We start from the raw sequence: 12,766 nt of genomic DNA, 5'->3' as shown, positions 1-12,766 counted from the left end.
ACGTCATTCAACTTTAACAGTTACATCCTCCACACAGTAAGGAGAACATGAGCCACGATTATTAAATTAATTTATACAAGCTCCTTAGTGAACTTGGAGAAACCATCTGCACCTGCTACAAACACTACTGGTTAACAGTGCCCAAGAAATGACTTTGAAGGAAGCTGCACGTAAAAGAATAAAAAGAGTAATTTATTTGAGCAGCTGGTAACTTTTAACTTAAGCCTACTTTAAGTATGTTTAAGCTTACCTTTTTCATATATTCAGTAACCGGGTTCTGTTGCAAGAATTCGGTACTCTCTCTGGTATAAAATCTTTCTGTGTCAGCCAGAAACTGAGATTCAAAGGATTCTTTGTACACTGTTAGCGTAGGGCCCTTTGCAAAGGCGTCATCTTCATTCAGTCCCAGCTCCACTGGAAATAAATACGAACTATATTTCAACTGCCTCATTTTGGTTATATTTTAAGGAATATATATTTTACTTGAGGTGTAGCTTTCAGTTTAAGTTATGTTGAAAAGGTAAGAATAAAATAGCAGGGCAAAAGGCAAACTTATTTTCTGGTAGTTAAGTACATTTTGCATAAAAGAAAAAAAAATCTAAGACACACAAAGGCAAGTGATTCTGACCGACAGCCAGGCATGCTTCAAAGTTCTCATGAAGTTCATTAAGAGAACATCTTAATATTTCTAAAGCTTAAAAATAATAAGAATGATTAATTGTAAACTTTCAAAGAAATATACTATTACTTAAGTTTTAAAACACTTATTACTTTATTGGCTTCTCAATGGCAGTTGTTCAAGATGATACATATTTCTGGTTATCATTCAGCTCCATTAATGACACTCTAAGCATATATAAGTGCTTAGTCATCAGTCTATACAGGTATATAGATCCAGTAATTCAGTGTGAAACCAGAAAAGAAAATAATTCAAATGTCAAATGTCTAGTCCGTCAAAATTTCCTTAAGGCATGAAGATAAACAATCTTTATAATGGGTAAAATCAAACATAATCACACTGACATAAAGAGAATTATGAGACGTTGATAAATGCTAACAACATTCTTGATAATACTATTTGAAAGCAAATCTGTTGCATCACTGTTATCACTGCCACTGATACCAAAACTTTCACTAAATTAAAGGGAAAACTGCTTACCATAAGACTGTACAACTCCACTTATCAGTCTTGTATTGATGGTTTCACCATTTCTTTCTTTTTCAATAAGTTTTAAAACAGCATTTGTTACCTTCAGAACAGATGTAGGAAAGAGACATGTAGATTACAGACTATGGTATGCATCAGTATTATTTTACTACATAGCTCTTAAACATTTAAATCCATCAAAGGCAAGATGAGAGGTACTCTGAGGACATTCTAAAGGAGCGAGGAAGACAATGGCTAAGGTATGACACCTGGAAGGGGTTTTAAAAGGAAAACACAACACACACAAGTAGGTACCTGTTTATTCAGTGGCCTGAAAAGACAGTCTCTCCAAGTCACCAACGCAAGCTGAACGAAAGAAAAAGCAACAGTATTAAATGGCTATACTTTTATGATGTTTTTTCAAAGCTGTAGGAGACAGCCTGAATCCCAGATTATATGTACCAATATTTTAAATTATAAACTTGGTAAAAAATCATGATGAAATCAGAGAGCCATTTTCTTGAGTTAAAAACTTCTCTTTTTTCTTGCGTGCTCAATTGTGTCCAACTCTTTGTGACCCCATGGACTGTAGCCTGCCAGGCTCCTCTGTCTAAGAATCTTCCAGGCAAGAATACTGAAATGGGTTGCCACTTCCTACTCCAAAGGATCTTCCCGACCCAGGGGTCGAACCAGAGTCTTTTGTCTCTCCTGCATTGGCAGGAAGATTCTTTACCACTGTGCCACCTGGGAAACCTTTATTATACATAAAGTACTCAAATTTCCCATTTTACTTATGTATGTGCATATGATGCATTTTTTAAAAAAGTTTTTGGAACTTCTCATAGAGGGTATGTCAGACGATTACTATAAAATGCTCCCCCCCTCCAAGAGGGAAATATTAATTCATATATGGCTTTTAAACTGTTGAGGTATTATTCAGTTAAATTCAAACTTAAGGGAATTCAATACTCAATAACTGCTGAGACACTTATATAAATGCTATCAGTCTTATTTTTTCCCAAATTTAACCACAGATAAAACTAGGTTTTACATACAGTTCTGAAAAGATTCTATGTAAATTTCATTTACAAAATGAAAAATTTCTACCAAAAAAGGGCAGCATGAAAGCGGTATTTAAGAGAAAATATCTTTAATAAGATATGAACACTGTATACCCAAGTCTTCTATTAGAATAAAAAGGTGATTTCAGAATTAGGAACTATTCTGTCAAAGAAGTTGATGGGAAGGGAAGAGTCTTAGTTTTTCAGGAGAAATGCCCCCTGGGGGGCAAGGTTCGGGAAGTAACTCTCCAGGTGCACACCCTCTGTTCCAACTCCCCAGGTCTCCTCGGTGCAGCAGGGAGGCAGGGAACACGCCGTGTGCGGCCATCAACTTCTAGTGAAGACACTACACCTTCAAAAACAACTTTTTCCAAACATTTTTCTAACTTGAGACAGCATAAGACAGATGTGATTTAACTCTGGATAACTGGTTGCTTTGAAGGAAGAAAGGCAGATTAAGAGAGCAGGACCAAAGGTAAGCCAGAGGAAGTTCAGAGGGACAGAATCAGGGGGAAAGTCTTGCTGCATCACTTCAATATGTGGATAATGAAATTAATTTATGTCCTCTGGTTGACTTGAAAGGAAACCGACAACCTTCTGTAACTGAAGAGAAACAAAAATTATTAGGAAAAAGGGAAAACTTTATAATTCATGACAAAGCATCCCCATCTCCTGGAGATTCTGGAAAATGCAACAAGAGAGCACTGTGTAAGAACCGTTGCATGTGTCGATTGGTATTTGAACTGTGAATTCAACAGCCTCGTGGGAGAGCATGCAGAGGAAATACTGTTTCCAGACGGGTGTCCACTGGCCTTTGCTAAGAACTGTGGTGCAGAGTGTACTTCCAAACTGACTACAGCATTTAAGGATGCAGAAACTATGAATTTTCAAAGTTAAAAAAAAAAAAAAAGCAGTCAAATTTTGAAAACAGTATTCAAAAAGTTTAAAGACCGTAATGATTTGTAGGAGCCTGTGACATTACTATAGGGCATACATATGGTGCTTTCAGTCAGGGGGAAATCAAAATAATGCTGATTCCCACAGACAATTTTTCAGTCTCAAGAAGTTATTTTTAATAGAAAAGGTAAACTACGTGAGGCTCAAATCAACACTACACCTAGAAAGCTTTGTTAAAGCTATGTAACAAAATACTGTTAAACAGCAGTTAACAGTTCGGTATAGAAACTGAGCTATACAAATGATAAAAATTTGTTATGCATCTATGGTACATTATATTTTTCTTTTAATCAAACTTGTAAAGCTACAAAGCACTGCTATTACAGTAGCATTCGTGGGTATGGAGATAATCTCACTATGCAATAGAACTGACATTTTAACACCATTCAAAAAAGGTACTGTCTGTGTACCCGAGCCCATTAAGAACAGAGAGGCTGTTCTGGTGGTTTAAGTCCTCCCTTAATTGGTTCTCAGACTAGAACGAGCATTAGAACCACCTGGAGAGCCTGCTAACACCACACTGGCCAGTCCCACCTCCAGAGCATCTAGTTAAGCAAGTCTTGCTTAAGGCCCAAATATTTGCCTTTCTAACAAGTTCCCAGGTCACAATGATGCTGAGGGTTTGGGGACCACGCTTTGAAAACCAACGGGCCTTGGAAAAAGCTTCCTTGACTGAAGAAACCTACTATGAAGATGTTTTAACAATCCAGACTTTGCCTCTTCAGAATTCATTTTCCTGCAGTCTTTTAAAAACCCATCAATTTTGAACTCTGTGTCATTACTTCCTAAAGTGAGTGGGCAGAATGGAATTTCACATCACAGTTCGCTCCTGGAAGCAGCTTCCCTGACCCCAAAAGGCCACGAGGGCTGACTCTGGAGGCGTGAGTCCCAGGGAGCGGACCCGCTGTGCCTGCAAGGCTTGTTGTGCTAAGACGGGGCCAGCTCCAGGCTCAGCCCCATGGTCGGCTTTTTAAACCTGTAACTGCAGAAGAGTGCAGGCTGTATTTCAGAACTTCCAATTCCTCATCCTTCTTCTGTCTTGCCACAAAACATCCAAGGGCTGTTTTTTGATAAATTAAAACAAAGAAAATTAGCTCGCTAGTCTGAAAGCTGCTCACTATCTGCTTAGATCCCTTGCTGGAAAGGAAACATCTCCAAGAAAAACACACGCCTGAAAGGTGTGTGGTCAAATCTTACAGAATAGATTTCATAGATTCCCTTCCGTCCTTCGTCACATTCGCGGCGAACCCAATGTCTATTGAGGTAGGCACAGATCCCGTTGAGCACTTTGCTTGAAAACCGGTAGTCTTCCCACTGCTGAGTGTAGAACTTCAGCACACTCTCATCCATCAAATCTTCTCCATCCTGGAAACAAGGCAACCAAGCTTTAAGATGACTAATTCGTCACATGATTAATTTATCAAGATAAGAGTTCACTAGAACAGATCTATTGCACTAAGATATATTGATGCGCGTGGTTTTAGATAGACAGGCTCTTTAAATTATTCTGTACACAAAACATACTCACTTAATACAAATTCTCACAAGAATGTAGCTCGTGAGGATTAGACCACAGAGAATTTTAACAAAAATTCTTTCATCTCAAACTGGAACTTTTTTCACAGTATTAAATGTGCATATACATTTGTAAAAGACTGAACTTGTAGAATATGAGGGTAATTCCTTTATATTCACCAATAGGGATAGGTTAAGGAAATCCCTTATTTTTTGATAATTTCTCTGTTAAAAAGATATCCGATTAACAATTTAATCATGGGGCCAGTACTATTCCATTTTCTAATGTATCTCCTTTCTTCATTAAATTTACTTAAAAATTATAAAAATTACTTTTACTGAAATTTCTACAACTTAAACCACAAATCTTTATTCAAAGGAAACTAACTTGAAATTTTTTAGGTATTAATGACATCTACAAATGACACCTTACCCTTTAAAAATGGGGCGTTATATCATTAAAATGTGCTGCAGGAGGAGAGAAATCTGAGGAGCTTGGTGGGGGGTGGTGGTGGTAGGCAGCCCCTCCATGAACTTGGGGCCTTGGGCCCTCCAGCTGGCAGAATAAAAAGCTCCAGAACAAAGCTCCAGAAACACACGGGTGCACAAATGATCCAACAAGCCACATGGAAACCTGGCCATATCTTGATACAACCAAACTTGTGTTCATTTAGATTTAAATAACAAGGGATGAACCCAACACATAAAGCTAATCTCTTCTGGATGATAGCAGATGACCTTTTTTAAAAATGCAAAAAAAAAAAAAAAAAAAATCGCTGACGGCAGGCCTATCAACACCTTTCACAACACAACACACTGTCTGTCACTTCGATACTAAAGAATAATGAATCCCAGTGTTCACTTTACAAAGTGTTGCAAATCAGAGCCAGGAGGACACAGTAGCTTCATCAAGACTGCTTGGGAATGTGAAAAAGATACTGCCTTGGTCACAATTGTGCTCACTCAACTCTGCTCTGTTAAATGATGAAGTTTCCAGTTACCTTGCAAAATATATTAAGAAAAACAAATTTGAAGCATGCTGGAGTTTTTTGGACATTATTTGTATAAATCAAAAATCTCTATTCACACGTGTGCAGAAGACGTTGGAAAAATGTGATTACCAGAGGCTGAATAACCTTAGTCATTCATACACTTAACACAGAATATTACAGTGGGTTCGAAATACACATAGGTAACTTGAATTCATAATTATGTGCTTTAAATTAATAGGTTCATCGCTTTCTAACCACCAAACACCAAATGGTCAGTAATTTAAGGAAAGCACTACATTAGGGAAAGGTATCAGAAACTTCTGATCTAACAAGTTAACAGAATATGGCTTAGGAAGGTTTCATCTTCATAATGGGCAAACGACCTAAGAGCAGCACCTCTTCAGGCACAGACATGTCGGTGCCAAGAACAATGAAAAATTAACTCACAGTCATTATTTCACTACTTTTTATCTTTCTACATTCTACTATAAATGTTCAGTATAAATGTAAAACATCTTACCTTAAGAAGATTTGTCAAGTAATTCTTCAGGAATTCTTTAAGCCGTTTGTACAACTCCAAGCCCACAAACTGAGCTCCCCCCGGCGTCTGCCCCTTTTTCGATTTAGAAGGAGGGACACCAGCCCCTCGAGCTTGGTTTGACTGGTGAACACTCGTGCAGTAGTTATAAACGTGACTTGGAGAAAAGTCAAGGAAATCAATGTGCATCATCAATGTCAACAGTCATTAACACAAATATAGTTGCTTACAAGATACTGCAGTGTCAATGTTCCCATGTATCAACAGAAACCTATTAGAACCAAAGTAAAGATCCCATTTATACACCAATAAAGCAAAGAGTCAGCCAGCTATGAGGATGGCAGTTTCTGGAGGAAGTCACCAAGAGAATTCTGGACCTTCCAGATCATCTAATGTCATTACCTTGTGAGTGGTAATGTCCCCAGAGTGGATCAGAAGGTAAGGAAAGTGGCAAATGATACAGAGAGAAAGTTGCAAGTAAAAAAAAAAAAAAAAAGCAATTATCTACTTCAGGAAAAACAAAAGGCTATGACCATAGTCTATTATGATGCTTAAGCTATGAATATTTCCAGAAGCATACGTTACAAATACAAAAATATCCAAAACCTTTAAAATGATTTATAAGTGGATTTAACCAAACTACATGGCAAATAGATGGGGAAACAATGGAAACAGTGACAGACTTCATTTTGGGGGGCTCCATAATCACTGCAGATGGTGACTGCAGCCATGAAATTAAAAGACACTTGCTCTTTGGAGGAAAAGCTATGACCAACCTAGACAACATTTAAAAAACAGAGACACTACTTTGCCAACAAAGGTCCGTCTAGTCAGTTATGGTTTCCCCAGTAGTCACGTATGGATGTGAGAGTTGGACTATAAAGAAAGCTGAGCGCCAAAGAATTGATGCTTTTGAACTGTGGTGTTGGAGAAGATTCTTGAGAGTCCCTTGGACTGCAAGGAGATCCAACCAGTCCATCCTAAAGGAGATCAGTTCTGGGTGTTCATTGGAAGGACTGATGCTGAAGCTAATACTAATACTTTGGCCACCTGATGTGAAGAACTGACTCACTGGAAAAGACCCTGATGTTGGGAAAGACTGAAGGCGGGAGGATAAGGGGATGACAAAAGATGAGATGACTGGATGGCATTCACCAACTCAGACACAAGTTTGAGTAAGCTCCGGCAGTTGGTGATGGACAGGGAAGCCTGGCATGCTGCAGTCCACGGGGTCGAAAAGAGCCAGATACGACTGTGCGACTGAAATGAAATGAATGACACTCTGAAAATGAAAAATATTTAATAAAAAGCAGAAAACACAGTAGCTCAAGAGATGGAGTCCTCTATCACAGCTGAAATTCAGGGATGCGGAAGGCTGACCAATCACAGAGGAGCAGTCCCACGCACTATGGAGACGAGCTGTTTTGTCATGACCTTTACTACTATTTCAGTTCATCTGCATGTACTTTGTGCATGTTAGTCGTTAAGTCGTGTCCGACTCTTTGTGACCCCAGGCACTGTAGCCTGCCAGGCTCCTCTGTGCATGGGACTACCTTGGATAAAATTAAGACACCGATACTTATTCAGACAGAAAAACCATGAAACCAAATACTCTGGTGTGTTTAAGAATTTACTATGTAAAGATTATTTCAAGTCAGTGGATAAAGATTATTGAATAAATGGCATTATAGCAAGGGGTGATTTAAAAATTTCATATTCCAAAATATATTACAAATAGATTAAGAATTAAAATATACAAACAGAAGCTATAAAATAAAACAAATACAAATATTTTCTAGGGGAGAAGGCCTTTCTAGGCAAAGTCATAAACACTTCATCTGAAATTCTGAAACTATTTTAGTAAGAACTATCTTAAACTTACTATTTTTAATAAACTAAGGTAAATTAAAACAAGGTGAAAAAAATTAATCTCTCAAGAAACATAAGGATTCCAACTGAAAATCCAAAGGCTAGAAAAGAAACATGTGTTAGTTTAGGGGCCAAAAACCTAAGAAACGCCTCAATCTCAGTGGTAATCAAAGAAAGTGAAGTGAAAGTGTTAGTCACTAAGCTGTGTCTGACTCTTTGCAACCTCATGGACCAAAACCTGCCAGGCTCCTCTGTCCGTGGGATTCTCCAGGCAAGAACACTGGAGTGGGCTGCACGCCCTCCTCCGGGGAACTGTGTCATAAAACACTAAGTCACTTGATTAAATATTTCAAATAGAGAATCACAGGTTATAACATACAACCAGCTGTCTCCAACTCACGACCCAGTGTGCACAAACCTTCCTGTGTGCCCACGCTTGTGTCACTCATTCCATCCGAATCCCCATCGACGTTTTGGTTGAATGGAACAGTGTAACTGACGCGCTCCTCCCCAGTCCCACGCCTCCTCCCCCTCCCTAAGGGCAAATGTCTATGAATGTTTAGCATCGCTATGAACGGTTCACACTTCACCATGTAACAATAGGGCTTCCCTGGTGGCTGGATGGTAAAGAAATGGCCTGCAATGAGGGGACCTGGGTTCGAGCCCTGGATTGGGAAGATTCCCTGGAGGTGGGAATGGCAATCCACTCCAGTCTTCTTGCCTGGGGAATCCCACGACAGAGGGGCCTGGCGGGTACAGTCCATATGGTCGCAAAGAGCTGGACAGGCCTGAGCGAGTTTCATTTAACTAAACATGTAACGATACATGCAATTATTTTACATGTTTTCAAATTTTACATTACAAAAAATTATAACGAATCATACATTTGCTTCTGCCAATTCTTTCTGACAACATAGTTTCAGCTAGTGGTGCAGTGGTAAAGAATCCACCTACCAATGGAGGAGATGCAAGAGAGTCAGGTTTGATCCCTGGGGTTGGGAAGACACCCTGGAGGAAGAAATGGCAACCCATTCTAGTATTCTTGCCTGGAGAATCCCACGGACAGAGGAGACTGGCGGGCTCCAGTCCATGGGGATGCAAAGAGCGGGACACGACTGAGCACACACACCACCAGTCCATGTGTAATACATACTGTATAGTAAAAAGTAATTTAATCCCTTCTGCTGTTGCTAGACTCCTGATGATCTTTTGGCAGTTTCCAATTTTTTCCATATTTTACTGTATTTTCTTTTAAATCTGATTTTCACACTGGTTCCTAATCCACCTTGAGTAAAACTGTACAACGTGAGGAAGAAAAGTGAGTGTACATTTCCCTGTAACATTTCACAAGAGGTTAAGTATACTGCCCAGTTCAGTCTTCTTTTAAAAAAATGCCTATTTAATGGTCCCCCTTTTAAAATATTCTTAATTCTGCCAGAGGCTTGTCCACTCTTTTTAAGGAACCAGTTTAAAATGTATTAATTTTCATCACGGTATTTATATTTCTATTCCTTTAAATTTACTTCTTCCTTTACATTTGCTTTCTATAAATCCTTGTTTGGCTGAGTACCTTCGTCATTTTTCCTCTTCATTCTTTTTAATATAAGCAGTAGATTTTCTGCTCTTCACCCCTCTGGCTGCATCACCCAAGTCTGATATTTTCCTTAATCAGTTTTATTATTTATTTTTTTTCCATTACTAGTTATCTTGACAGAGTTTAGAATTTAGATTTCAACAGTATTTTTTTAACCTTAAAAAAAAAAAAACTTAATTTCATGCTAAAATTAATCAGAGAATATTACCTTTTGGGTGGTTTCTTTAAAATATGAGACTTATAGGTGAATACATGATGATTTTCCTTACAAATGCTTGAGAAAATGTCCACTCTCTAAGTTGGACACAACGGCTTGTTACAGCAAGCTGGTCAGTTTTGTTTTTCAAATTGTCTATATTGTCAATGACTTGTCTGTTTATTAATTACTGAGAAAATTTTATTGAAATCCCTCCATTCGGTTATGGACGTGCCAATTAAGTCTCATAATTCTCTAAAATATCTGTCATATATTTTGAGGCCCTGTTAATAAGCATACAAAATTGGAATTATATTCCTGGTGACTTGTTCTTTTTTTATCATTAGGAAGTAACCGCATTTAATCTTAACAACAGGGTCTTAAAAATCTATCATATCTGATGTTAATATGGGTTTTCCTATATTTTGCTTAGAATTTCTCTCAAGTACCTGTATTCCACTTTTTTATTTTCAACTTTTATGTATCTATGTTTTGGTTTATCTGCTGCAAATCACCACAGTAAAATTTACCTTTAAAAAAGAAACTTAAAAAAAAAAGAAACTGTTTCAGTTTGGTTTTAAGCTTTTACTGTTTTGATACTGATGTATGGATTAATTTCTACCATCTTACCTTGCGTTTTCTATTTTCATTATTTTTCTCTATGCTTCTCGTTTTCTCCCCTTCCCCCTTACACTGGATCACTAGTTTCTTTATTCTATGATAGTTCTTTTATTATGTTGGAGTTATACATCATATCCATGTGACAGTAACTTAAAATCTGACACGCATAGTATTTTGCTTTCACCAATTCTGGTAAATTTTTGGATTATTTCCTCTTCAAACATTTCTAAGCCACGTTCAATTTTCTCCTGGAGGTTTCACCATGTATATTGACCATTTTTATTTCAGTTCCATATCTCAATTTATGTCCATTACATCCATCACTTTATCTTTGTTCAAACTTTTCTAATTTTTTTTGATCTACCTATCATATCAGGTTAAGTGATTCTCTTTCAAAAGTGAAATATCTATCTAAATAACTTTATTTTACATTTGCAGAAGTTCCCCACTTCTTTAGAATTATGTCTTATTTCCATGGTGCTTTGTCCCTTTATATTCTGGACTCTTATCACTAATTGTTTTCAATACACTTAAAAGTGCTCTCTAAAGGCCCTTCTGTTAGTTCTTGAGGCTCTAGTTCTGCTGTTTGTTCTACATGTTGACTTGTTCACGTGGACCAAGACTTTCACTTAAACTTCTAACTCCCTTTCACATTTTACCTAGCACCCAGTTCTAGGTGTTTGGTTCCAGGGAACTTTTTAGGTTACCGAGATCAGCCTGATCTCTCTTTCTTGGCAATGTATCAATCTCTAGCTATTAGAGTAACAAGGTCTTAAAAACAGACAAACAAGTGCAGGAACAGGGAGCATCTATTCACTGGGGTCAGGGCTCATACTGCCACATATTTTTCTGGACTAAAATGTGCAAATATTAAAAAATCTTCAAGTGCATTGTTTTTGATACAGTAATTATCCTCAAAAGCATTTACTGAACAGAAATTATCATGGAAGTATACAATTACTTTAGTTGGCCAACTATGACAGCATTGCTGAAGATGGTAAAAAAAACTTGTAGCAACCTATTTGTCAAACACAAAGAATTAGTTACATATATTGTTGGATCTACCTGTTGATATACTGTGCAGCTTTTAACACTGTCACAGTATACAGAATGGTTATAAAAACGGCAATATATGTACCAAAATCATATTTGGAGTCAAATCCAAGACTCCACTCACGATATGCATCACTAAGTAAATACTGCCATTAGGAAAATACTGCCAATTATAATCTGACACAATGCATTCTTAGGTGGAATTTTTATATTCACTTCCTGAAAGATCAGTGGTTTAGACGTAAAAAGATGTATCACAACATTCTTATAAGCGAATAAAGAAAAGTTAAATAAACTGGTTGACTCATTCTCAAAGGCTGTACACAGCCTCACTCCTCTGGGCCTGTGCGCCCTGAAGGCGACGCGTGGTTCCCACACAGCGCCCTCCTCTGGACACCGAGAGTGACAGCATCGTGGAGAGCTGGCCACAGCCCCGCACCGGCTTTTCCTCCTAATCTGCTCTCATCCGTTTTGTAAGTTTTGAACCTGAGCTTGCTTGATATTACAAGGGTTTTCTCTTTTGGGGCAGATTCTTCCTATGGTCCTTAACGGTTTGCAGACTAAGAACAAGGTGGGGTGGGGGCTCGGGGGACGGGGTGAAGCCTGCAGATAAGCAGGCCGTGACGGACACGCGGCCCGGGAAGCAGTGGGCAGGGCACATCCAGAGATCAAGGCAGAAAGGTGTTAAAAAGACAGTAAGTGGAAAGAACTTAACAACTTAGAAATGAGCGTTTCAGTACATGGTTCCTTTGGACATACAGATAAAGTTTACGTATCTCTTCAGGTATCAAAGAACCATTCTTTTGGGAAAGCAGGGCTAGAGTATTTAAGAACTTCTAACCACAGAATTCTTTCTTCTTCACAAAGTATTCTCTGTGCAAAGAACACGCTCTCACCCCACCGTTATTTCCTTTTAGCCTCACCTCCTCAGAGGACCTTCAAACAAGGCAAGGAACCCTGGGCCTCACAGAACAGAATGAAAGGCAAAATTTTAATTGGGGTGGAGGGGGGTGGGGGTGGGGGAGCTCTTAAACGCTCTTTTAAAATTTCTACCCAGAGTTCAACTCTACTTTCATTGGCAAATTAGCATCACCCTTACCATTAACCATTCAGGCATGGAAAACACGAGGCAGTGCTAACTAGTATTCTTCAGAAATGAAGGCAAAATAAGGGTAATTTCAGATAAAATAAAATCAAGAGCCTTCATGTAGTATAGACTTAAA

The 12,766-nt window shown here is 38.3% G+C and overlaps 1 protein-coding gene across 3 annotated transcripts in view; it reads right to left on the bottom strand.

The window, feature by feature from the left end:
- CUL1 (cullin 1) overlaps positions 1 to 12,766 on the bottom strand; it is an 89,262-nt gene that overhangs the window by 26,990 nt on the left and 49,506 nt on the right. For all 3 annotated transcript variants that reach the window (XM_043871653.1, XM_043871651.1, XM_043871652.1), the window contains exons 3-7: positions 6,193 to 6,367; positions 4,363 to 4,530; positions 1,463 to 1,513; positions 1,160 to 1,250; positions 251 to 414 (exon numbers count right to left, since the gene is read on the bottom strand). In XM_043871653.1, coding sequence (XP_043727588.1) covers positions 251 to 414; positions 1,160 to 1,250; positions 1,463 to 1,513; positions 4,363 to 4,530; positions 6,193 to 6,367 — 649 coding nt within the window. The remainder of the gene's footprint in view (positions 1 to 250; positions 415 to 1,159; positions 1,251 to 1,462; positions 1,514 to 4,362; positions 4,531 to 6,192; positions 6,368 to 12,766) is intronic.

Source organism: Cervus elaphus, chromosome 18, assembly GCF_910594005.1.
Source record: "Cervus elaphus chromosome 18, mCerEla1.1, whole genome shotgun sequence".
Classification (NCBI taxonomy): domain Eukaryota; kingdom Metazoa; phylum Chordata; class Mammalia; order Artiodactyla; family Cervidae; genus Cervus; species Cervus elaphus.
The sequence above is the reverse complement of the archived record's forward strand: the minus strand, read 5'-3'. Positions and strand labels throughout refer to the sequence as shown.